The following is a 27,808-nucleotide window of genomic DNA, read 5'->3' on the forward strand; positions in this document are numbered from 1 at the left end:
CTGATGAATGGATAAAGAAAATGTGGTGTATATATACAATGCAGTACTATTCAGCCATAAAAAAAGAATGAGATCCTGTTATTTGCAACAACATGGGCGAAAATGGAGATAATTATAATAAGCAAAATAGACCAGGCACAGAAAGTCAAAAATTACATGTTCTCACTTATTTGTGGGATCTAAAAATCAAAACAATTGAACTAATGGAGATAGAGAGTAGAAGGATGGTTACCAGAGGCTGGGAAGGGTAATGAGGCTGGTGGGGAATGTAGATGGTTAATATGTACAAAAAAAAATTGAAAGAATGAATAAGATCTACTCTTTGATAGCACAACAGGGTGGTTATAGTCAATAATAATCTAACTGTACGTTTTAAAAGAGTAAAATTGGTTTGTTCGTAACACAAAGGATAAATGCTTGAGGGGATGGATATCCCATTCTCCATGATGTAATTATTATGCATTACATGCCTATATCAAACCGTCTCTTGTACCCCAGAAGTATATACACCTACTATGTACCCACAAAAATTAAAAATTAGAAAGTTAATAAATTTCAATGTAAAAAGGGTATTTGTTTTCTATACCTTTTCTTTAACACAAACAAGTAACACCAGGAAAAAATTTGATGTTTCTAGGGACCAAAGGTCATATATATCATATATTCCAATTATTCTCCTTAATTACTAATCTGTTCACCTCAGTTATTTTTAACAAAAATTTATGGAGGCCTACCCAATGTAACATACTATGCTGGATGTGCAGAGGAAGAAAAAAGATGACCGAGCTGAGGTCCCGTCCCCAGGAGCTCACAACACAGTAGGAAGGCCAATTTCTCAAGAAAGAATTAATACTCTGAGACACTGAGTTGTCATCAGAGAACAAGTCAGTGCTAGGGTAAAAGGAGAAAAAGGAGGATTAAATCTAGGGATTTAATCCCTAGATTAAATGTGAGACTCCTTTCTTACATGCGATTTTACCTTTAGGGTTTACTGACATTTATTAAGCAGTCAGAGGGGGAAATATTTTCACAGACTTGCACCTGGGAAAAGATCTAGGCCTATGGCACTAGGAGCAGCTAGGAAGAAAAAAAAAACCACTTCACAATTATCATAGGAAACAGAGGAGGCTTATCTAACAGGAAGCGATCCTAGCAATTCCACTAATGGTTTTCACTTAAATCTAACCCTCAGTAGTCTGTGACAAACTGCTCACTGGCACCTGAAAATTCTCCCTAATCTAATTCCCTTAGCTGGGCTAAGGTAGGCATATCATGAAGCTGTTTCATGCCACCCATAAGAGTCGAATCATTTCACATCAGTTGGAAAGATGGGTATGTTACAATGGAAAAACAGAGAGAGAGAAAAAATGCTTTCATCATTCCACTTAGGCAGTAAGATGCCAGCCAGCTGACAGCCACTGTCAATGAGACCCTCCAATAGAGGACAAAAGATTCAAGAACTGTGTACTATACCATGGGCAGTTCCAATAGGCTTGGGCAACCTTATAGACAATACTACAGCAGAAACACTGCTTCACACATGGCCAAAACTGAGGTACTAAAGAGGTGAGAAAGCAATACTGTACTTCACAGCATCAACAGATACAGGACTAATAAAAGGTTCCTTCCCCCAAGCCCTGAGGTAAAACCTCAGGCTGTTTATTATGGCTCCAAAGGTCAAAATTAATAGCATGAAGTGAGTCTTCTTCTTACTCTTTGAAACTCCTTGTCAAGTGGCACAGCCAGCTGGGCACACAACTCTGATATGTAGATCATAACGTTTGTGAACACATAAAATGAATTACAAATGAGCACAGCCTATCCTATTTCAACTCTCTAATGGGCAGGAAGGTCTCTCTGTCTCTCTTTTTTTTTTAATCCCAACTCTGTCCAAATGCCTCCTCTTATAGACCATTTGAGGCCATTTAAGCACCTCAAGAATCTGTATTACATCTAATTAGCAAATGACTCTGGAAGCCAACTCAAAGTTTTTAAAATTGCAGTTATCCTAAGGACGGGGTAGGGCAGTAACTACATAACAAAAATTTACCAGGATGCTAAATATTTACATATATTATTTCATTTTGATCCCCACTCAACCAATTTAAAAAGCATTGATATTTCCATTTTAAAGATGTAGAAACTGAGGTATGGGAAGATTAAGTCATTTGCCTGGGTAAAGCCAGGATTCTCACCCAGGTCTGCCTGACACTAATATCCACACACAGGTGGTAGGAGTACCACCTATGCCAATGGTCTATGAAGAAAGTAGAAGCTATGAAACTTTTCATCCATTCATTAAGAAACATGTACAATATTTGCATACCAGGCTGATATCTGCCATCCTTACTGCAACTAAAAATAAGATTTCTCAAAGAAAAAATAGTTTATTTACAAAGGAAGCTGACTATATGAAAAGAAGGTATCAGTACTTTACTATGTCAGAGCTTAAAGAAAGAATAAATTACAATGGTAATGCATGACCAAATTATCTTCCAAAATAAAGGAAAGGTCACTACAAGTTGATCTTTCCTTGGAGTTGGAGAAAACTAAAACACTGCCATGAAAAGTTTTTGCACTCAAAAACTGCAATTGGTGACTTATGCATCACACAGATGCAACTGACCTGTATGTAGCAATTGATAAATCCTACTTATCATTTTCTTTGGTAATAATAGTAAGAAAAACTATCCTTCACAATCAACAAATCTCTCATTTTGGGAAAAACTACTTGCAGCACTAGTCTCCTTATTACAAGTTTGTGACTGTGCCCTTAACAATACCACTGCCTCTACTAGAACGCCAATCACACCATCTGCTGTTTGAGCAGCAGCAATTCTTAACACCACTACCAACTATTACACCTTTAACAGCAAATCCCAATACTAGCAACCAAAACAACCAAACCAAAACAGTTGGTTTATGGATTTCATCCACACGGCCAGCCAACAATCCAACTATCCATACAGCCACCTGACAAAACTCTGCCCCTCCATTTATTAAGAACTATGTGCTGGGCACTGTGCAGATACTAACACTCTTCTTTACCTGCAGTAGGTTCTCCAAAACTAAGAGAAGTCCAGGGGTCTACCTCCTATAAGGAATGGTGCATACCATACCAAAGTACAGAGTTCATGCCAATTATGAAATGGGAGCCCCTATTAAGCAAATTACAAAGCACCAGTCACAAAACCATATGCATTTAGGACAACAGTTCTTAACCCTGGTTGCATATTAATCACCTAGAGAGCTTTAAAATAATGCCAATGTCTAGGCCTCATTCCAGACCAGTTAAATCAGAATCTCTGGAAGTAGGGCCCAGCATGGATATATTTTCTTAAAGCTTCTTAGGTGATTCCAACTTGCAGCCAGGGTTGAAAACCACCAAGTTAACTATTTCCAGAGTGGTATTCCTGAAATCCATAAATCTATTAGATGGTACAAAGACCACAAACCTTCCCATCCACTGCACCTGTCATGTGGGCTGTATTAAAACGATACATCAATAAAATGTTATTTTATGATTATGGTCCAATTATTTATTTGTTTATAGCAATGAAATACTAAACAAGAGAGGATTTTAGGTCATGCGCCATCCTCCCAACGCCCCCCGCCCCCACCTATTCTGAGAACCAGAAAAGCATACGGTTCTAGCAGGGAGGAAACTGTTGAAAAGCCCTTCCTCTTGCTTGGGAGAATGGAATTGGCAGTGTCCAGGCAAGAAGCAGCCTCAGCTCAGTAACCTGACAGGAGAGAACCTTCATAGTTCAGGCATGATTATCGAACTCTTTGTACTCTTAAAGGAGAGTAATTATAGGCATGTGAAAAAAGGGAAGCACTCCCTGAGGAACTCTTCCTCACATGCTTCCCAAGAGGCAGTAGGGCCATTAAAAATTCCATGATGAAGAGGAAAAACAGCCTGGGAACAGCCAGGAGGCAATATAGCAAATTAATACACCAGCCCTCCTCAGGGAAAGCTGTGATAAAACAGGAAACACTTCTCTTTGCAAAATAAAATTATACCACTAATGATAACATAGTCACCCCCCTCCCCCCCACACACACCATGCTAATGATGCATGTGAAATTTCCAATGCTGTCCAGATGCTTTGAAATAAATGTTTCCCTACTACAAATAAAATGGGACAAGAAAAAGATACAATTTCCATTCGAAACAGTTTTTAGTACAGTCATTCACCTGCTTCTTCTGCCACTTACTCCTTCACACTCCTCCTTGGTGCCAGGCTTTTGCTAAATGATCCAGTCTTTGCAAAGCCCACTGCCCTGTTCTGAATCCAGTCTCATCAGTCTGCCACACTGGAGCTAAACGGTTCCATCCTCACTAACCCCCTGCTGGGGAGGAACTATTACAAAGGAGTGACCAGTTACCCTGAGAGCTCAGTATGTCATCATTCACATTTTCTAAACATTGCATAGAAGTCACTTGCACTGATCATTTCCTGTGGAGCAGTGGTTGCCAAGTTTTATTGATGTGTACCCCTCAAGAGTAAAAAATCTGAAAAAACATGATATGTGTAGTACATACACATAAAATATAAATACATGCTACTAGACCCATATGTACAATTTAAAACAAAAAAAAATTTGAAGGATCAGCTATAAATAAATGTAAGTTTAAAAATGTACTTCCCCTGTCCCAAAAAACCTTCATGTATGCAACCCACTTGGTATCTATTGCCCTGGGTATGATGTCTAGAAGGACAAAGAGGATGTATGATTGTCCACATTCTCTCTCCTTTGCTTTCAGCAATGGTCCAAAACAATAAGCATTATTACCCTAGGGCTGAGTACATAGAAGCACAGTAGAGACTTCCTTAGGTTTCCAAGTTCAGCCACAAACACTGACAGGCAAGAGAGTGAAGACAGTGATACAGATAATGACACACACAAAGAAACAAGAAGCTAATGCCTAGTCCAGCTGCAGGATAAGGCTTTTAAAAGAAACAGGACGCCTAACAAAAGTACGAATACTGATCTCAGCACAGCACAGCTCTAGGTAGCAGAGGTAAAGAGAGGAGGGAAAGTAATCCACTTTCAGCATTCTGACATGGTATCATGCTACTCAAATCATTTTCCCAAACAGTATACACAGACATTATTTTATTTGGTATTAAGACAAACAGCTGAAGGACTGTTTTCCTACGGATTAAAATCTTGTTGTCTTCTCTGACAGCTTGAGCACAACCTCTAAAAAGATCTCCCTGAGCCTCGAAGTTAGGGGCCCCTCCTCTGTGCTTTTTCAAATCTTTATTGTAATTGTCAACTTCCATACCTGACTTTCCCATGAGAACGTAAGCTCCTTGAGGGTGGTATCTAAACAAAGAGGCTGGCTCACAGCAGGATCCCAGCAAATGCTGAATGAATTAATGATGAATAAACATCATGCTACCGAAGGAAAGGCCTTACTACTAATAGTTTATATCACTCCACAATTTTCCACATTCTTTTTTTTTTTTTTGAGACAGGGTCTCACTCTGTCATCCAGGCTAGAGTGCAGTGGCATCATCACAGCTCACTAAAACCTTGACCTCCTGAGCTCAAGCGATCATCCCACCTCAGCCTCCCAAGTAGCTGAGACTACAGGTGTATGTCACCAGACACAACGGATTTTTTTTTTTTTTTTTTTTGAGACGGAGTCTCGCTCTGTCGCCCAGGCTGGAGTGCAGTGGCCGGATCTCAGCTCACTGCAAGCTCCACCTCCCAGGTTCACGCCATTCTCCTGCCTCAGCCTCCCAAGTAGCTGGGACTACAGGTGCCCGCCACCTCGCCCAGCTAGTTTTTTGTATTTTTTTAGTAGAGACGGGGTTTCACCGTGTTAGCCAGGATGGTCTCGATCTCCTGACCTCGTGATCCGCCCGTCTCGGCCTCCCAAAGTGCTGGGATTACAGGCTTGAGCCACCGCGCCCGGCTGACACAACTGATTTTTTAAAAAATTTTCCATAGAAACAAGGTCTCACAATGTTATAGCCTAGACTGGTTCCACATTCTTAATAACACCATTTGTGATGGTCTCTCTTTTCAAAAGACATTCTGTACAGAAATACCAATATCTCAGTAGAAAGATCTGGCAGTAGGTTATGGTGCAAAATTTATTATTATAGCCCACAGTAGAAGTTCTAACTGTATCCACGAAGGAGTAACTTCTTTGTGCAGCCTGCACCTCAAAAACTATGAACATAACCATTTAAGAACTTATTAGGGAAAAAAAGAGTTATCAGAACCTTGGAAAGAAATTCTTTGTGACACCAGAAACAATAAAACTTCTAGGGTCCAGCCCATTAGCTACTCTTCTGCATAACGGCCCTGTAGGGGGTGCTACCATTAAAACCATATTTACTTCCCACGTCACCTAAAAGAATTTATATTTGTAAGGAGTCATTCGTTTGACTAATATATATTAATGCCTAACAAGTCCCAGATACTGTGTTAGGGAGTTATTGGGAACAAGACAACATCCCAGTACTCTGAAGCTTATATTCTAGTGGGAAAGACTGAGGGATAAAGTGAAAAAGAAAAAAAAGAAAAAGAAAAACCAAACCCACTAAAATAAACTAATAGGCAAATTCATTTCAGACTGTGATAGAGCAATAAAGGAAACAAACAGATAATGAGCAGGAAGTGCTAGAGGTGGCCCCTTAGACGGGATGGTCTGAGTGGTCTCCTTGACAAGCCTGAGCTGAGACAAGCAGCAGCTCAAAGACAGTTTTCCAGTCAAAGGGAAAAAGAGCAAAGGTTCAGAGGCAGGAAAGGACTGCTGCAATTTTTGAAGAACAAAACAGAGCTCCCTGGTAATGCTGGATCTCTCCCCGACAGGGGGAGAAAATTATACGACAGGAGGCTGTACATGTAGGAAGAAGTCAGATTATGCAGGGTTTTGCAGGGTCATGGCAAGGAACATTAATAATGTTCTTTGAAGATGGGGCTTTTAGCAGCAGAAATAAAATGAAATATGAGCCAGAAGACCTAGGTTAAAGTTGAGACTTAATCACATACTAGCCTTGGACCACAGGAAAGATACTTCACTGCTCTGCCTCAGTTTCTATATCTGTAAAACATCTATTCACCTCAAAAGATTCCTATGGATTAGGAGGATTGTCAGGATCAAATTGGATACTGTACACAAACATATTTTATAATTTCAGGAGTACCAGAAAGGAATATAGTATCGTCCAGAAGCAAATAACAGCTACTAAAAGACAATTACCTGGCAGAGCAGTGTGCTGGTGAACACCTTCGGTGAGAAGCATCGGCAAGAACGTCCAGTGAGTAAAGGGGAGACAGGGGATTGAACTGCAGGAATGAATAAGACTATTTTAGTAAGGCTTACATGAAACGGACTTGATCCTAAAGGGTAACCTACACTTTGATTACTTTTCCCCTTTGACTGTCCAACTCTTTTGTCATACCAAACACAGGCTCTGCTCAGTAAAGTCATGCATATTTAATAGTGTGCCTGTGAATGTACCCAACCTGATCTAGCACACCTCAAAAAAAAAAAACTAATCCTTATTAAACAACACTTTTTCAAAAACTTGACATACAACAGTCACTTAAATGGCAGAAGACAGTTTTTTCCACATGATGTAACAGGAACTTGTGCCTGCTGCTGATTATCAACTATGTATCAGCCCTTGTTTCCAAGATTAGCATGAAATTACCTTTTCATTTCCTTACCCTGGCAAATGTCTCCGAGGATAACTGGTTGGCACATAACAGCAGCATCGCATTGTGGAAAGAGAACTAGACTAAGAATTAGAACACCTTTTAGTTCCAATCTACCACTGATGTACTGGGTGTCAAAAATTACATAACCTCTGAGCTTTACTATCCTCATCTGTTAAATGAATATATCACTATCTGTCTTACCTAATTTTTTTTTTTTTTTGAGACAGACAGTCGCTCTATCACCCAGGCTGGAGTGCAGTAGTATGATCTCAGCTCACAGCAGCCCCCACCTCCCGAGTTCAAGCAATTCTCCTGTCTCAGTCGCCCACGTAGGTGAGATTACAGGCACCCACCACCAAGCCTTGCTAATTTTTGTTGTTGCTGTTGTTGTATTTTTAGCAGAGACAGGGTTTCGCCATGTTGGCCAGGCTGGTCTCGAACCCCTCACCTCAGGTGATCCACCTGCCTCAGCCTCCCAAAGTGCTGGGATTACAGGCGTGAGCCACTGCACCAGGCCTGCCCTACCTATTTTACTTTCATTGCTATCATATTGCTTTTAGAGTATAATTTCAGTTTCTCATCTGCAAAAACATCTATTTGACTTCAAAAGGTGGCTGTGAGGATCAAATGAGATCCCTCACTTTATGTTTGCTAGCTTTCTTTGGACTTTTTCCGCAACCAATAGTCCTCTCCAAAAAGTTTAGAACTTAATACCTTGTGACATACAAAGACTGGAAGACCCTGGAATGATAACTTCAAACGTGTTTTATGAGAATACAAACTAAGCAACTGTTCTATCTGCCACAGAGGTTCCAATCTTGGTTCTACTAGCTGTATGACTTTGGGCAAATAGTTTGAATCTTATAGATCTCCAGTTCATCATTTGCAAATAACAGATCTGGACCAGGTGACTGCCACAGGTCCCCTTCTGCCTTTAGATCCTCTGATGCAAACATGGTTAGTGCTCTAGCTTAGTGTTCCCCAAACTGCAGTCTCTCACATACCACCTTCATGATTTTCCTTAGCTGCCTAAAACCTGTATTACTGTTTACTTATTATTTTTCCTCATATCAATTATTTTTGCTCAGCTTTATCCTTACTACATTTCTGTGAAATAACAAGCTTGATATAATAATTACATCTTTTCCAATGTAAACTATAATACAAAACTTAAAAATTGTGCATCCATATGCCATCTAAAATCATCTCATACACATACACCAGTTATGTCTTCCACCACTCTAGTTCATTTTGAAACAGCAGATTCATAATGAAGATTCCAAGTCTAAAATGTGGATCATGTGTATCAACTCAATAAGCTACTAAGTAGTTAAAAAAAAAAAACACGACAAATAGGAAGACTACAACTTTTCACCTGCCAGTGTTCATCTATTTTACAACTAATCACCAAGATAAAGCAATCCTCCAAAAAAAATCACAAAGCTTCACACATAAAGAAACATATCAATAACTACTATGAATTAATTTTTAAATTGTGAGCCCTCCACATGGGCCTAAATATGCCAAGGGCCCCCCTCAGGGGGTTGGTAGGGAAAAGACTAAGAAAGAGAGGCTCTAAGGCAGGGGTCCCCAACCCCAGGGCCGCACAGCAGGAGGTGAGCTGTCGGCAAGCAGCTGCTTCCCATCGCTGGCATTACCGCCTGAGCTCTACCTCCTGTCAGATCAACAGCCACATTAGAGTCTTATAGGAGTACAAACCCTACTGTGAACTGAGCAAGCAAGGGACCTGGTTGTGGACTCCTTATGAAAGCCTAATGCCTGATGATCTGTCATTGTTTCCCATCACCCCTAGATGGGACTGTCTAGTTGCAGGAACACAAGCTAAGGGCTCCCATTGATTCTACATTATGGTCAGTTGTATAATTATTTCATTATATATTATAATGTAATAATAATATAAATATAGTACACAACAAATGTAATGCACTTGAATCATCCTGAAACCACCCTCCTCACCATGCCCCCAACCCGGGTCCATGGAAAAACTGTCTCCCACAAAACTTGTCCCTGGTGCCGTAAGGTTGGGGACCACTGCTCTAAGGCTTTGACCCCACTTCACCCAGAGCAGCTCTACTTTCTGCTTCATACGTTTAGGCTTCAACATAGTACTTCTCGATGCAGGATTCTCATGTTGAACTAAACCATATGCAAATGAGATTCATTCCACTTTCTTACTGCAAAGTTCAAAACTAAAATAAAAACGGGATTCCTATGAAATATATGCTACAAGAAACTAATGATCACAGTTGAACCTACAAAGAGGAATTAGCTGCAGTTTTTACCAGTAAGTATTGGTTACTCTTAGAAAACAGTTCTCCAAGAAAATCAAAATAACAAGAAAGAGGAAACCTTACCTCATGTGCACAAGCAGAAATGTGAGGAAAATCAGAAGCCAACGCTTTATTCTTTCTAAAGAAAAGGAAACCAAATGATAAAATAAAGATGACAAAGAAAAATGATCTTACCTGATTTCGTTCTCTTTTCCCAGCTGATGGTAACCAGAAACTAAAGAGAGGGAGAGAATAACAGGAAAGAAAACAATAAAAGAAGTGATAGGAAAATTACAGAAGGGAGAAGAAGATAAGATGTTGGAATAATGAAGTAAAGACAAAGCAGGGAATAGAGAAAAGATGCAATCAGAGGAGAAGACATTAAATGCATGTGAAGGTTCTGGAAAAAAAAAACAAAACCTCTTCAAAGGAAAAAGGCTTGTAATGGAATGTAAAAGACTGGACAATAGAAATAAACCCAAGATTACAGTGTGACACCAATACTCTCTCAGTTGTGCAGTGACAACAGAAGCCTCAACTCAACAAGGGCACAAACCACACCCACATCTTTATTTTCTATGTTAAAATTAGCCCAGGTTGGATGTGTATAGGATCATAACTGGGTACTGACCATGATGCATACAAGATATATGAAAGAACCAACCACTGTAGGGGACAAGGCTGTCACGAGAATTTGCAGAATTATTTTCCTGTAGCTACATACAGGCTTCCTACAGCACTCACCACAGTAATTAGAACAAGATATTTCACAGGTTGGGCGCAGTGGCTCACACCTGTAATCCCAACACTTTGGGAGGCCAAGGTGTGCAAATCGCTTGAGCCCAGGAGTTCAAGACCAGCCTGAACAACATGGCAAAACCCTGTCTCTACAAAAAAATACAAAAATTAGATAGGTGCAGTGGCACATGCCTGTAGTCCCAACTATTCAGGAGGCCAAAGTGGGAGGACTGTTTGAGCCTAGGAGGCATAGGTTGCAGTGAGCCATGACTCTACCACTGCACTCCAGCCTGGGTGACACAGTCAGACCCTGTCTCAAAAAAAAGATATTTCCCTATGAAAAGGTCTAAAAATGGGAAGAGAATATAGAAGGATAGAGGTAATCATCCATTTTGGAAAAAAAAAATTTAGAGATAGAAAAATTAGTTTAAAATAAACATCTTTACTGGAGGCTACTAATGCAGCATCTGCAGGTATAAAAAAACAATACAATGAAACTAGTCTAGAAAGGAAAAGAAAATCACTGTCACAGGTTTAGGATGTTGCCATCTTTAACTGTTATAAAGTACAAATCTTTAAGATCTCTTTGAGCTCTGAAGCCTGATTTCTAAGTTGCTCCATAAAACTCCCCTCTGCCTCCACCTCCAAGGAGCAGACTAGCACAGCCAGTAAATATGTAAGCACTTACTCTTTCTGCCGAGGGTCACTAATGATATGGCTTATCCTCTCAGTCCCCAAAGTGTTTATGCTGGTCTCCTAAAAAGACAAGGCAGACAAGAGTATCATCCAACCACAGAAACAAACATATAAAGTACAATATCAATCCTTCCCATAACTGTGCCAGCTAAAGCAACCTCAAAAGGCACATGTTAAAAATCAATCTTAAAATCAAACAGCAACTATATTTCTTTTTATTGGAATTCATCTTAAAAGTCTTACATGTTACCCTACATTTATTATTCTCCAGTGATCCAAAAATCTTTATCAACACTTTATAGACACTATTCACCATATATGGTATTTTAATAAGTACTATACCTCCTGGAACTACTGCAGTATATAGGAGTAAAAATCCTTTTTTAGAAAATTCAACAGTAGCCAATTTTTAACAGGCCAGCACACCAAGCTCCCTAGAGCTATGTGATTATAGTCCCAACAGCCTTCATCCTGGGACATTACTAAATCCTCACTGGTAAAAGTATCTGCTGACTAAATATAAATACATCAAAAGAGTTTTGTGACTTGCAAAAATTGTTACTCTGTACTTTGTCCCTCAAACATCATCTCAAGAAATAAAAATAGAAATTTGTATAAAATTGATTCCTAAATTCAGGGTTCTCAACATCATTAGTGTAAAAGCTTACCCATATCACCACAAATAGTTCAGAAGCCAACCATTTCCAAAAAATTGGAAAACGGCAATTCACTCTTCATTTGAGTACATTCCCAATGCTTACCTACCATGGCACCTGGGAAAGCATGCCAACACACATCTGAGTAATTGTTGTGTTGAGATAACACAAGTCACGGGCGTGACTGTCAAGAATGTCAAGGCTGTTCTTCAAACACATTTGTGTCTGGACAAATGTTATTACCTGTATTCATCTATATGTGTGGACTGTCCTAAACATCAGGCTACACATTTCAGCTGAACTGGCTATAGAAAAATTACTCTGAGGTCAGAATCTGGGCAGTAGTGGAGTTAAATGAGAAGTTTTCATATACTATATTCTTCACATTCTGCATTTCTTATAGCTATGCCTCCTGGTCACAGACACAGACATGGTAGGGGGGCCAAGGGAAAAGATGGTTGAAAAATGAGCTATTTGTTACAGCAGAAAAATTATTAACTGAAAGTGCCGTAATGTTTAAATTTACAGTTTATTACTGTGTAAATTACAAGCAGTACTTTGTGTAATTAGCAGCTCACTGGCAGGGAGCTGTGAATGAAACTCATTATTTATGATTACAATTTAGAAAAGCAGAAGCGAGATGGGGGAGGGGGAAGAAGGGGGGCAGAGCGGTGACCTCTGCTAGAAATGATAAATATCCCTTTGAGGTGATGAAGATGAATTAAACAAGTAAATATTATCCTACTCATTTGACATCATTAAAGGCACATCCAATAGGCCCTCATTCCCTTCCAGGCAAGCTAAAGGGAAACCTTCAAGACAAAGTGACTTGCCTCCATGGACGTGGATGGCTCTCATTTTATAAGAGCTGAAAGAAAGTAACATAGGTGGCAGGGGGAACATTATCTGTCAAGCCTAAACAATAAAAGTAAAATCCTCTCCTTCCTCCACCCCATGTGCTGCTATTTTGCTAGCTATCCCTGTTAACAATAAGCTCCCAGAGCAGCAAAAGCAGCATTTTGTCTGTAAAATGAGTAATTCAAAAGGTTTCAGTCTTCCAATAATTAAATGTCTTCTAATTCAAGACTTGAACTTGAGGCCGGGCACGGTGGCTCATGCCTATAATCCCAGCACTTTGGGAGGCCGAGGCAGGTGGATTACCTGAGGTCAGGGGTTCGAGACCAGCCTGGCCAACATGGTAAAACCCTGTCTGTACTAAAAATACAAAACAATTAGCCAGGCAAGGTGGTGGGTGCCTGTAATCCCAGCTACTGGGGAGGCTGAGGCAGGAGAATCGCTTGAACCTGGGAGGTGGGAAGTTACAGTGAGCCGAGATAATACCACTGCATTCCAGCCTAGGTCACAGAGCGAGATTTCGTCTCAAGAAAAGAAAAAAGATTTGAACTCGAATTGAAAGATAAAAAGAAATAAGTATCCTGGGCTCGTCTGGAAATAAACAGCCTCATTTTTTTTTGTATGCCTAAAACTTCAGAAAACTGTTCCCTAGTCAGGCTATAAAACAGTATCCCCTTAAGGGAAGCCAGACTGTGGCACACATTGTGCCATCTAGCAGGCATTCTAAATGCTTACCAAGTTACAACTTGTAACTTACCAAGTTTGTTCTTACCAAGAACAAACAATTAATGCTTCAATGCCGCTCCTTTCCTTATTCTTTGCCCACCACCATCTTCTCTGACTGAGGATGAGCCCCTGTCTTAATTTATTTCTCAATTGCAAAGTACAGTAAAAAATAAAATTCAATAAAAATGTAAAAAGACAAAAGTAGACCTGGGTTCAAATCTCTATTCCACCATTCCTATCCGGGTAACATGAGACATTCCTTAACTTCTTCGAACCTAAGTTTTCCTCATCTGCTGAAGGAGCTTGCCCTTTTTCTACAAAGTTGCGGGAAGGATTAAAAGAGCTGAGTCCCTGGCATCACCCCTGGCAAAGGCAGAACTGAATGAACAGCAGATAGTTCTCCCTCATGGCTGAGGGGCTCTTGAAACTCAGTAACAGTTTTTTTTTTTTTTCTTTTTTATGAATTATAGGATGAAAGACCAAAGTCAGGAAAGAACAAAGATGCATTCATGAATTCAAGAGGAGTCATAAAGAAGCCAAGAATATTTTAACTTACACAATAATAACATAACATTAATCAAAAGTTACAGAAGACACAGCTCAGGCTTGTAGGTTTATAGGCAACAGACATTGTAATGACAGTGTTTGCTTTGTCAGAACTTCTGTATGAATTACGTTTCATCTTTTATTTGTATATCCATTCACATCCTATATAATGTTCACTCTTGTAAACTCCCAACACATTCCAGTTGGTTCCATTAACTTCAGGGAATTCTGTAGCACCTCTGATTGTTAACAGGGTACACAACTCCCATAGGAAATATTATCTCCCCACTGAGCCCAGCAAACTGTGAGAGGTATCACCTTCCCAACCAGCCTTCTTCGCCCCTTTCTGAGGCACCGAGCTGCAGCTCCAGGCAGACGATTCAAGCGAGCATGATACCCTAAAAAAAGAAGGAAGGCCTCAGATACCGAATGCAGAAAATCCAAATGCAATCCTATGTTTCTAGTACACTGAAGGCTTAACCTCAGGATCTTACTAGATTGACCTTTAAACTAGTATCACAGAGCTATCTGCCGAGGATGTATTATTCCCAGGTCTTTGTCACTAGCAGTATGATCACAGGCATGCCATTTACCTTTGACCTAGGCATCCTCCATCTATAAAAGAGGGATAATCACTCAGTCCTACCTTACTGGGCTGTTTTGAAGACCCAATGAAATAGCAAGTAGAAGGGACTTTATAAACTGAAAACACCACACAAACATAAGGTACTATTAACAATTTTTAATTTAAAATTAAATGTTAGTTTCTATGTCAAAAACATTCTAATTCATGACATAATGGGGAAAATAGCACGCATCAGATAACCCAATTTTTCTCACTGCTACATGTGTTCTACACAAGGAAAGAACAACTGGAGGAAACCACACCAAAATGTTATTAATGAGATTGTCTCTGGATATGAGATTATAGGCCATTTTAAGTTTCTTCTTACTATTCTTGCTTATTTGTATATATTTTAAATGGTCCATTAGAAACTTTTAGAAATGTTCATCAAAATGTTCAATAAAGCAATGTGTGCCTCAGTCAGTCCTTACCAAGAACCAACTGCTGGTTCACCATGACAAAATCCTACATAATACGAGTTTACATCTTGTAGTGTGATTCTGATCACTAACAGATGTTCAACAAATTCTTGGCAACTGATTAACTGGTTGATTATGGGTTACTGGGAACCCTAGAATCATAAATTTATAGTGCTAAAAGAAATGGTTTTGTCCAATGTCACATATCTTAAGTGATGACCCTGTCATCCCAAGAAAATGAAGCAACTATCACAGAGCTTGGTAGACAGTACCAGAGTATTAATACCACATTTCCATTTTTCTGTCCTAGGTTCTTTCCACCCACTTTGCTACATCATAATTGAAGAAAAAGCAAAGGGAAAAGGAAATATATTTGTGTTAAAGTCCCCAATAATAGGGTCATTAAAATAGAACTAAATTATTTTAAAAGCATCCATTTTTAAAACACCATTATATGTGAATACTCTTACTGAAAATAAGAATGTGTATGTGAATGTTCTTATTGAAATCTGTTCTCTTCCAAAATCCAATAATCAATAACCTAACAGTTTCACATCAGGATAAGCAGCTGTCACTAAATCTGGCACAAACAGCAATGGCAAGCTGAAGGAATGCCCTGCTAATATATATGTCCCAAGAGTTTCCATGGATTAGTTTAGGAAGGAATGGAGAGAACCTTAAGCTTTGAGACTTACTTTGAATGCTCTAGAAAATCCCTGAGCTAGCTCCAAAATTCAGATAGTTAAATGTGTGATTGAAGACATGAGTATGCTTGCTAGGAGATGATTGTTCTGCCCAAGGAGAACCATAAAAGCATTAAGTTCTTGGTCTCCTCAGAACTCACCTCTTTGAGCTGGCCGAGAAGGTAAAAGGAATGTGGAATCTGAAAATTTATCCAATCCAGAATCCATTCTTTCTACTTCAGAACAATGATCAGGAGCCCACTTGGGCAGAAGATTAGCAACAGTGAATCCTGGGACACATTCTCCTTCATAGAACCAATCACTCTGCTCATCGTCACCTAAAGTAAAGAGATCATATCATAAGCTAGAATTTTAAACAAGGTCTGAGAAAAACAAATGAGAGGGATGATTTCTTAGTGCTATAGTTTTGATCATCCTTTTTTTTTCCTTTTTGAGACACAGTCTTGCTCTGTCACCCAGGCTGGAATGCAGTGGCATAATCACATGTTCAGGCAATCCTACCACCTCAGCCTCCCGAGTGGCTGGAACCACAGGCTCATGCCACTATGCCTGGTTATTATTATTATGAATTCTTGCTCTGTTGCCTAGGCTGGAGTGCAGTGGCATGATCTCAGCTCACTGCAACCTCTGCCTCCCCTCCCGAGTTCAAGCAATTCTCCCTGACTCAGCCTCCTGAGTAGCTGGCATTACAGGCGCCGATACCACGCCCGGCTAATTTTTGCATTTTTTAGTAGAGATGGGGTTTTTGCCATGTTGGCCACGCTGGTCTTGGACTCCTGAGCTCAACTGATCCGCCCGCCTCGGCCTCCCAAAGTGCTGGGATTACAGGCATGAGCCACCACACCCAGCCTTTTTTTTTTTTTTTTTTTTAATTCTTTGTAGAAACTGGATCTCCTTATGTTGCCCAGGCTGGTCTTGAACTCCTGGGCTCAAGCAATCCTTCCACCTCAGCCTCCCAAAGTGCTGGAATTACAGGCTGATTATACTTTTAAATACATCAAGGCACACAAAAAAGAAATTGCTCTGGTTCTTCTTGATTCATATTGCAATGAAAACTGAAACGTCAACCTGATTTCACATAACTGTCATACTGTGTTAAACTGGACTGCTTTAACAGTTAAAAATAAATAAATAAAGCTACCACTTACTAGGCCCTTACAACCTACCAGGATCCATGCTAAAAATCTGTAAATATGTCATCTCTTTCAAGCCCTACACTAACTCCAACTTACAAACAAGGCAACTAATGCCTAGAGAAGTCAAGGTCAATTTAGTAAACAACGAAGCCAGGATCTGAACCCAAAGCCTGACTAACTCAAAAGCCTGAGATCTTTATTACAAAAACAAACTGCCTCCCCTATACCATTCTCAGTGGTATAAATTTGGGGGTTCAAAGCCCATAAATGTTTCTCAATTCAAAGCTAGCTATTCCTGAGGGATTTCTTACTATATTTGCCTCTCTCATAAAAGGTGAATAAAGAATATACGTCCATACTTCATTTTATCCTTGGTATCTCATTAATGGGACAGAAATCATCTTGACACTAGCAATCCAAGCTACTGGGGGAAAAAAAAAACCACAGCAACAAATAATATAATTCCCTAAGACTTTTCAATAAGTTATACCATTTTTCCAAGACCATATTGTTAATTAACAGCAAAGTCACAACCAGATCCATATATCCAGACTGTCGGTAAAAACTTCTCTCTACTGGCTGCAATGATAGGATCTCAGTTTCCACTAGAGTTTATTCCTGCCAACAAAGAATAGATAATTTTATGTCTGCCACACCATACTCCTTTCAAAATAGCAAAGTTGAAGGAAACTATTACAAGAATATCTAAAAGAGTTCACAATGTAGTCATTCTCTAATGTACACTGGAATCCAGAGAAGTTGCTCAGAACATGTCAATCCCATGAAGTATGAGATCCATGGGTCATTAACACCCAGGATAGTAACTCTTAAATCACTGTGGAGATCTCCAAAATGGGGAATGAAAACTGCATTCTGGTAAAAAGCAGCAGATATTACAACTAAGAAAGTTACTCAAAGTGTTCCCTTATAAAAACACACCACAAACAGCTGTCTCTCTGATACAGTAGTTCTCAACTTTGAGCATGCATCAGAAGCACCAGAAGGGCTTGTTAAAACATGGACAGCTGAGACCTAACTCCAGAGTTTCTGATTCTAGTCTAGGCAAGACCAAAATTGTGTATTTCTAACAAGTTCCTTCATGATGCTAAGCTGGCCTGGGGACCACGTTTTGAGAACCACTACTCTAAAAGCATCTCACAAGATCAGATACATAGATGAACTGAAGACAGGCATTAGTGCAAAATAATTAGTTTCTCTGTACTTCAATATATCAATTCTTTTCTTATTCATAAGCATTCCTCAGGACATTTATTGAAATAGTATATTTAATTAGGTCATGTTTTCTGATGACAAATGGCAAACTATAATGGATTTTTTTTGGTTCTCAAGCATTCATTCAAGATTTTTAATAATACAAAAAGGGACTCTCTGAACTAGAAGGAACATTGTGAGATCATGTAGACCAGTAGTCTTCAATCAGGGTTCACTAAGACACCTGATAGAGGAGCTCCTTAAAAAAGTGCTGCCAGGGAATAAGCAAGAAGCTGGGTAGATCAGGTTCCTGACCTCTGGCTCCTCTAGAATTTTGCTTTAAACCAAATAGGCTTAGTTGTTTTACAATCTGAGAATCTATGTATGATTTTTTTGGGGGGAAAAAAAGGAGAGTTTTCCCCTTAATTGGATTATCAATAATTATTTATTAAGCATTTACTATATGCCAGAAACGTGCTAGGTACTGCAGTTGCACATAGTAACTCCTGCCTTGAAAAGCTTCAAGGGAAAAGACGTGTACCTACAAACAATAACATAATCTAGTGAGTACTAAAAGAAACAGTAAGTATAATACAAGGAGCCACAGAGAACAAAGGAGAAAGGGCTATTGGCCAGAACCCCCTCAGCAAACACATGGCACATTTAAATGGGGTCATTGCAGAGATGTAATGAAGTGACTGTTCACAAAGGTGTAGACAGTACTAACAAGGAACCCCACAAGGGATGGTGAAGCACATCAGGTAGAGCCAGCACAGCAGGAGGCCCTTACCATTCCTAGACCTGGAGTGGCAAGGGAAAGAATGGTTATCGGAGTCCAAAGAACTGCAGTTATAAAAGAAGGCTGCCAAACAAGAGTGGTGGCCCTCAGCAGAGGAACACAACCACTGCCAACCAGCAATCCAACAGAAAAGGTGTCAGGGAAAGCAATAATCTAATGTGGTAGACTGCATTAGCATTTCCAAGTCCTCTCCATAATAGAATCATTCATCCATGCCTTTTGCTCTTTGCCATTGGATTCCACAGTACCTTCCCTTTTAGGAAGAGCACACTTCCTCATTCTACTGACACTGGGCTTGGTCATATGACTTGCTTTACATAGTAGAAAATTAACAGACATGATTCAAGCAAAGGTTTTAAATATGTACATGTGGTCTAGCCTGGTCACCTGGCATTTACATCCTCTGCCACAGGAAGTCCATGCTGCCTATCACCATTGCTCCTCCACCCTAGGTCCCAAAATATAACACACTGAGCAGACGTAAACCTAACTTGAAGCCTGGAGACCAGTGGAGCCCTGATGAGATCAGTGGAACCATAGGCAACCCACAACCCCATAGCAAAAAATGAGTGTGGTAAACTGTGATAAGCCACTAAAATTTGGGGGCTCTTAAGCAGCATTACCACAATAAATACTTGACCAATATATCCAATATTATTCACCTCCCTCCCTTCGGTCTTCTGTTGATGTCTCCTATAGGCCAACTCCAACAAGAAATTGAAACCAAGAAGACCCACTGATATAGTTCATAAATATGCCCTTGCAGGGGCAAAAGGAAAACTGTTCTTGGTAAACGACCAGTCATTCAAGGAAGATGAGGATGAGATTTCAGGCAGAAAGATCAGCATAAACAAAGGCACAGAGGCAAGAAATTCCATAGCTTTACACTGAGAACGCTAAGCATCAATGTCACCAGAATGTGTGAAGTTGAAGCAGAGAAAAGAGAGGAAAGTTGAGTCTACAGAATATTCTATAATCTCTCATGATAAACTAAGGGATCCTTATCAGTGAAAAGGCTTTCCAAAGGCCCAAAAACTTAACTGCTGTAACAGGTCCACACTTTCTTCCATCTCTATAATTATGCATCATAACCTTTAAGAGATGCATTTTGATATTCCTAGAACTGTAGAAAAGCAAAGAAAAAGAGCAAATACTGGTAACTCTGAATAGTATATATAACTCATTCATGGAAAGACATCAGACTTTCCTGATATGAGATAATAAAATCAAAACTCTAGTTAGAGCCTACCTGTACACACACACACATAATCTCTAATGACACCTAATTCCCTCAGAATCTAAAAGATAGAAATGTACTCACAACAACCTCCATTACAGTAGGAAGCTCAACAACTCCAGGAGGATAAACTGCCTCTATGCCTACAACTTTAAGGCATGAACAAGATGCTGTCCCCACAGTCCTTCTCCAAAAATCAGGACTTGGATGTTAAGTCTCACAGCCCCAGTATCCCTTCAGTTACTGGGAAAGCTACTTGGATCAACCGAGACATGTAGCCAGTATGGCAGTCCTTTAATTGCTTAACCCATGGAGAAAAATTATTGGACTTTGGAGCTAGAAGGGACTTTAGAAATCCCTAAGTCCCCTACTTAGATTAAGAAAACCACAGTCCAAAAAGGCTACATAAAATTTTTATTGGCATGTGGCCCCACACAAGTTTAGAGGACAAACATTTTCTAAAATACCCTGATATACAGGCAAAGTTTTAAATTAGTGTTTAGGTAGTAAAAATAAAGAACTGGTAATTAACATATACCAGCCTTATTCACAGGACTCTATACTCCAGGAGTTTTACTTTGAGGAAGATGTTTTACATAATATATTCACCTAGAACACTATAATCATTATAAATAAGGCTATAAAAATGACAAGATTTTCTCTATATGAAAACAATGTCTTAACACCTAAAAAAAGACAGTAACACATGAAGCTATTTCTTGATTCTAATAAAAAGAAACTTCCCAATGTCCCAGGCTCGACACTCTAACCACCTAGACCAACGATTCCCAATGTCTGATCTACCGGCATAAGAATCAGTTCAGGTGCTTGTGAAAAATGCAGATTCCAGGGGCCAACTCTAGACCTATTTATTTCTAGGAGCTCAGGACTATGCGGTTTTAACAGTTCCCTAGGTGGCTCTCATATGCCTTAAAGTTTGAGAACCACTGCCATAGACAGTCACCATGTTCTCCACGAGTCACTCCTATGATTACTCAAACATTTCCATAAACATGGAACCAATATCCCAAAGCTGGGATCAACATTACCTTGTCGCCCTTCATCATTGGTAAAGAGCCCAGTGTCACTGCTGCTACACACACTGCTGGTTTCACTGTAAAAAGAGTAAAACACAAGAGAACTCATCAGCTCCAGTCAGTCAATAAGCACCGTATGTTTATTATGGTTTTCAAGCTTCCCTAATTTCACTCCAACCTATTAGCCAATCAGATACGTAAATTTCATTGGGAAGGTACAAAATTTTATTTTCCTCCCCAAACAAAAGAAATATAAGAGGAGAATTCTAAAATTTTCACTTATATTTTAAAGTACTAAAAAAAATCTAAAGTCACTTTGTTAGTTAAGGACTAGAAAGCTATTAAAGCTCAAAGACATAATCTCAACCTAGTTTGATATATTCAACAACACAAATTTACAAATTTACCAAACAATTTTATTCTTAAATATTGCCAACTATCAGTTTCCAATGAAGCTATGTAATTTTAAGACGTCTAGCATCTTTAAAGTTTTCCCCCATTTACAAAGAAGTAAACAAAACTCCATGAACAAGAAAAAAAATATGGCAAAACTTCTTTTCTGAATTTACTGTCCTCCTTCATATTGAGCAGATACACAAAACTCATTCTGAAAAAAGGAACTAAAGTTAAAAACAAAAATATAAAAACAAACTTCATTTGCACTCACTGAAATATAGCTTTTGTCCCATGAAATTCTGCCCAATCTGTTTCATTTTCTGAGCTATTGCTCACAGTTGATTCTGTTTCTTCTGATGGTGCGCTTCTAAATTTGATTTCTCTGGTTCAAGAACAACTTCTCAATCCTCTACAGTATTAGCTATTTCTTTGATTGGGAGTATTTCCTTCCAAGATAGTCAAAATTTTTTTTTCACCTACTCTAGAAGATGCAAGAAACCAAAGCAAGGAAGAAGCATTTTCACCATGCTATAGAAAACACAGGCTTGGCAAAATCCCAATCTATATTCCTGGATCAAAAATCTGAAAATATTTTGTATTTTACAACATTTCCAAACATCCTTCCAACACTAAATCTTAAAAATGCCAATTAAATTAAGGAGCAATGCTTTCCTTACTCAAGCTTGTCCCTGAATATCAGATGCAAAAGATCTGTCACAGAAATAGTCAACAAACAAACCCTATTTCTTTTCTTTTTTTTTTTTTTTAAAGTTCTGGGATACATGTGCAGAATGTGCAGGTTTGTCACATAGGTATACATGTGCCATGGTGGAACAAACCCTATTTCTTCTTTTTTTTTTTTTTGGAGATGAAGTTTCGCTCTTGTTGCCCAGGCTGGAGTGCAGTGGTGTGATCTCGACTCACTGCAACCTCCACCACGCAGGTTCAAGCAATTCTCCTGCCTCAGCCTCCCGAGTAGCTGGGATTACAGGAGCACACAACCACACCCAGCTAATTTTTGTGTTTTTAGTAGAAACAGGGTTTCACCATGTTGGTCAGGCTGGTCTTGAACTCCTGACCTCGTGATCCGCCCGCCACGGCCTCCCGAAGTGCTGAGCTACCGCTCCCGGCCCAAACCCTATTTCTTTATAGATTCTTTCATTTCATTTTCTTATGTACTTAGTATAAGCTGGGCCTCCAACTGTATTACCTAATTATTATAACATTGCTAGAAAAGCAACTGAACCACATCCAAGTGAAACAACAGAGTTAGTGTGAAGAAAGTCATCTTAACGTGCAGCTCCAAATGTTTCTGCTCTCAACGTTTTACTAGGAAATTTTTCATCACTTAGATTCTGCAAGTAACATTTTGCTTTCCTTGTTTTTTCACACATCTCTCTATCTAATCTTCCCACCAGAGAGTCTTTGAAAACAGAGGCACCCTAGGTAAGCCAGATGATTGGGCATGGCATCTACTTTCTGACAAGTATATTATCATAGGAATTTAGCCTAATAAAACACTATGGAGCCCTCTTGTCCACTGTTAACTAAACACTGTAAACTTGGTACTGACTTGAAAATGCTTTCATCTCAACTGCTTTTCTTTTCAAGTTCTGAAGACGAACTGTTTGCCTTTCAAGGTGCAATTAAAGGGTATGGTTTTCAAACTAGCAAAAATTCTTAGTTTTAAAACTGTAGATCAATAGTTTTTTATTCTATATTTTTTATATTTTTACATTTTATCTATAGATCAATGTTTTGGTTGTATTATGTTCTACAATTTGAAATTCATACTTATTGGTAAAAGCAGAGTCAATAAAGTAAAAACCCAATCTCAGTACCAGAAACATCAAGAACTATGGTTCTCAACTAGAGACAATTTTGCAGCCCCTCTCCCAATTTGGCAATATCCAAAAACATTTTTGATACACATGGCTTGAAGCAGAGAAGGAGGAGTTGGTGAACTACCGACATTTAGTGGGTGGAGGCCAGGGATGCTGCTCAACATCCTTCAATGCACAGCACAGCCCCACAACAGAGAATTATCTGGCCCAAAATGCCAGTAGTGCCTAAGTTGCAAACCCTGATCCACGGTGATGAACAAAGCAGAGGGCTGGAAGACGTAGGCTGCCCCGTTTAGGGAAACTACTTGAGAAGAGAGGAGCCTGTGCACGTTAGCTGGATGCAGTAGTCAACATCCCATAGAAGCAACAATACCACTTCCTTGCCACGGCTGGGCCCGGGCCTCAAATGATCTGAAGCCTCCAGATCCAGAAACAATCAGAAGGCAGCCAGACCTTCAGACAAACTGATAGAACTGAAATTACTCACAAGTCGTACAGTTCACCCTTCCTTGCCTAACTGGGGCAGAAAGAAGATCCTGTAACCATAGAAGAGAATGATCCATGGATCCAGGGAAAAAAAATATCTTGCTCATCTCAGTGTCCCCAATGTCTAGCACAGTGCCTGGCACATATCAGACATTCAGTAAATGTTATGTAAATGGAATGAACTTGTTCTAGACACCTCTGTTGCCTGCCCTTATACAGCCTTGTGGCATGTCACTTCAATTCTTAGTCCTATTTCCCTACATGTAAAATGTGGATGGATTATTAAGGATGTGACAGTATGAGGTATGTGGCCCTGCTTTGTGAACTCTAAAGCAATACACAAATGCAAACGATGAAAGATTAGAAAGCTACTTCTAGGGCACCAAGTCTGTGTCTAAGTATTATTTTAGAGGTTAATAGTAGTAATTTCCTCACTGACAATCTTCTCATTAGAACAGCACTCTACATTTTATAAGATGCAAACCTATTTTCATTTTAAATGGAAAAACAAAATATGGCCAATGAAATCTATTATTTTTCTTGCACTGGGTTTCATCCAAAAGAGAGGAGGCACTACTCTCAGCCAAGATCTACAAGTGCCTCAGGAAGGGGTTTGGTACTTGAACTGAGTTTATTCAGAAAATTATTAATATAGAAGGCTACTATTAATGATACCAAAAATATCATTCACTGAGTTCGACTGCAGGCCAGGTAATATACTAAGCACTTTTTATTAATTATTATGCTTCCTCTACCCCCAAACTCTACAAGGTAAATACATCAACCTCATGTTACAAATGGAAAGGGGCTTAGAGAAAGCATGCAAGTTATCCAAGATCGCACAGCAAGTAAGCATCAGAGCCAGGGCAGTGTATGTCTAAAGCCCATGTATTCACTGAATGGCCACTACAACACAGAAAGCACAGATACTCATCTCATTTACTAAAGTCAATTAAATGTTTCTCTATTCAGAAGATACCTCTGAATTTCAGGACTTTTCATTCTCCTGAAGATACAAACAGATTAACTGAGCTAAGGAAGAAGTATTTGTTTGCTTTTAGCTACTTAAAACTTTCAGGCACAGCTGAAAACTGCAGCTGTGCCTTGACTACTATCCCTTATCAGCAAATAATACATCATATATGCTGAACCCTAAGAAAACTAATTATAAACTCACTTTGGAAAGAAGCTCTCCTTCTTAATGCTGTATCTTGAATTCAATTAACACTCATTTTCGGTATGCTGACAAAATACACCAAAATATATTCTCAGGGACCCATACCTCACTTGCCTTTATGGTTCCTGAATGCTCTTCCTTTGAAATCAAAGTAAAAACATTCTCTTAATGAGTTCAGGGGAAATAGCAGAGTCTGAGAATGCTATTCCTGACTTTAGCATCACACAAGGCTAGGAAAACAATGTTTCAGGCCAGTAGTCATCTGCGGTAACCAGACTCCCAAGATGACTCCCAATTACCCAACCTCCTATTAATGCACACCCCGGTGTAGTACTTCTCACACTGCACAGGGTCTGGTCTGTATAACTGATCACACACAGCAGAAGCAATAGGTTGCCACTTCTGAGATTAGGTTATACAAGACTGTGGCTTTCATCGTGGGCTCTCTTTCTGACTCTCCCCATCCCTCTCAGATCACTTACTCAAGGGGAAGCCAACTATCATGTCCTGAGGATGCTGATGGGCATGCGGAGGGGCCCATGTGAAAACGGACTGAGACTCTAAGTCCAACAGCTTTATGAGGAAATGAGCTCTGCCAACAGTCATGTGAGTGAGCTTGGAAACAAATCCTTCAGCCCTAGTAGAGCCTTGATAGAACTGAGGTCCCTGCCAACAGTTAGACTATAATCTCTTGAGAAGACTCAACCAGAACCATCCAGCTAAGTCACTTTCAGATACCAAGTGATAAAATGTTCATTGTTTAGCGCTAGTAATTTTTTTTGTTTGTTTATTTTTTTTGAGATGGAGTCTCCCTCTGTCGCCCAGGGTGGAGTGCAGTCGCGCGATCTTGGCTTACTACAACCTCCACTTCCCAGGTTCAGGCAATTCTCCTGTATCAGTCTCCCGAGTAGCTAAGATTACAGGACTATGCTACCACGCCTGGCTAATTTTCATATTTTTAGTAGAAACAAGGTTTCACCATATTGGTCAGGCTGGTCTCAAACTCCTGATCTTAGGTGATGCACCCGCCTAAGCCTCCCAAAGTGCTGGGATTACAAGCATGAGCCACTGTGCCCAGCCTAGAGCTAATAAGTTTTAGGGCAAATTTTTCTGCAGCAACAGATAATACAGAATCTTTATAAACTCTTTGTTGAAACTAATTCCCTTCTTCCTAAACAGTAGCTTCTAGTTTCAACAAAACAAACCCCACCTCTGAATTCCCACTATTGCCGGGGGGAGCAGGGGGCAGAAAAAAGCAAGGCACACCCTCTGATCTGAGAGCTTGCTAATTCTTTCATACTACTAACCACAGAAGACTATAAAGTGAGAACTGAAAAAGTAACTTATACCTGTTCCAATTATAATAAGGAGCTACAGAATTAGTTTATCACCTATAATCAAAAGTTGGTGTTAATAAGTTACCATCTGGGTGTGTTTCTCCCCATTTAAGGGCTTATTAACCAAGTCGCTTAATAAGAGGTGTTTTTTGCATCTAATTAATAGATATCTTAAAATAAAGTTTATGGCTTACATCGTTTCTAAAAAACTTTTCTTAGTAAATAATAATGCGCTTAACAAAAATAAAAGTTGTTTCGGAATTTAGAAAAACGTGGGAAAAAGTCACTCTTAGATCTACTGCCCAAAGGTATTTTTGCTCTATTATTTTCCAGGGTAGAGGTGGCACATTGTAACCCTTTGTAATCAGACTTCTGAATCTAGTAGTAAACAAGACTTAGGGAGAGGTTATTCAGAGAAATATCTCACATCAGTTCCGAAATTATTCCTATAAGTAATGAGAATATATAATAGAAGCATTTGTTTTTCAGTTTCATTCAGACGGTGACACGAAAGGCAGCAACCTCCCCAGGTTGACAGGTTCGATACTATGACCTGTACAATCAGGTACACTTTCCAGATACAATTTTCCTCAGGACTCTGCTATTGAGCTGGGGGCTGTGCCTCAAGACACCCCTTTTCTTAGAGCTAAGTTATTTACCTTCAGGTAGATGAAACATCTTCTCAGAGTACATTTTTAAAGAGCATGGATTCTGGGGCCTGCATATCTAAGAATGTCTTTCTGCTGCCTTTCCATATAAAATATACCTTTACCGTATATAAAATGCAAGGTGAAGTGAGTCACTTTTTCCCTCTCAAAACTCTATGGGCAAATGTAGCCCTTAACACTTACTATTGTAGGGATGAATGTCAGTTTTATTTTCATGTCCCACCCCCAACTGTTTTTTTAAGAGACAGTATCCCACTCTGCCACCCAAGCTCTGGAGTGCAGTGTTGTAATCACAGCTCAGTGCAGTCCTGAACTCCTGGGCTCAAGGGATCCTCCCGCCTCAGCGTCCCAAAGTGTTAGGAATACGGGTCTGAGTCACTGCACCCAGCCTTCAATCCCTTTAAAGATTTTTCTTTCCTTAGTCCTGAGCATATGTGAAAAAAAGAAAAACTAAAATAAAATACTTTTTAAAAAGATCCATCTCAGTAGAAGTCTCTTTTCATTAATCTTCTCTTTTAATCTTTAGACTTAATTTTT

At 39.5% G+C, this 27,808-nt stretch overlaps 1 protein-coding gene across 5 annotated transcripts in view; it reads right to left on the reverse strand.

Moving 5' to 3' along the window:
• The window catches only part of GPATCH2L (G-patch domain containing 2 like), a 60,639-nt gene that overhangs the window by 23,853 nt on the left and 8,978 nt on the right, over window positions 1-27,808 (reverse strand). For 4 of the 5 annotated variants that reach the window (XR_004431490.1, XM_033187337.1, XM_033187341.1 and 1 more), the window contains exons 3-8: window positions 21,376-21,440; window positions 16,083-16,259; window positions 14,513-14,592; window positions 11,404-11,471; window positions 10,062-10,116; window positions 7,226-7,311 (exon numbers count right to left, since the gene is read on the reverse strand). Coding sequence is in view for 4 of the 5 variants with exons in the window: in XM_033187337.1 (XP_033043228.1) it covers window positions 7,226-7,311; window positions 10,062-10,116; window positions 11,404-11,471; window positions 14,513-14,592; window positions 16,083-16,259; window positions 21,376-21,440 (531 nt within the window). In the remaining variant the exon portion in view is untranslated. Of the gene's footprint in view, window positions 1-7,225; window positions 7,312-10,061; window positions 10,117-10,172; window positions 10,213-11,403; window positions 11,472-14,512; window positions 14,593-16,082; window positions 16,260-21,375; window positions 21,441-27,808 lie in introns of all 5 variants that reach the window. The other variant, XM_033187338.1, reaches the window with a different exon arrangement.

This window comes from Trachypithecus francoisi, unplaced genomic scaffold (genome assembly GCF_009764315.1).
Source record: "Trachypithecus francoisi isolate TF-2019V2 unplaced genomic scaffold, Tfra_2.0 Lachesis_group3, whole genome shotgun sequence".
Lineage (NCBI taxonomy): Eukaryota > Metazoa > Chordata > Mammalia > Primates > Cercopithecidae > Trachypithecus > Trachypithecus francoisi.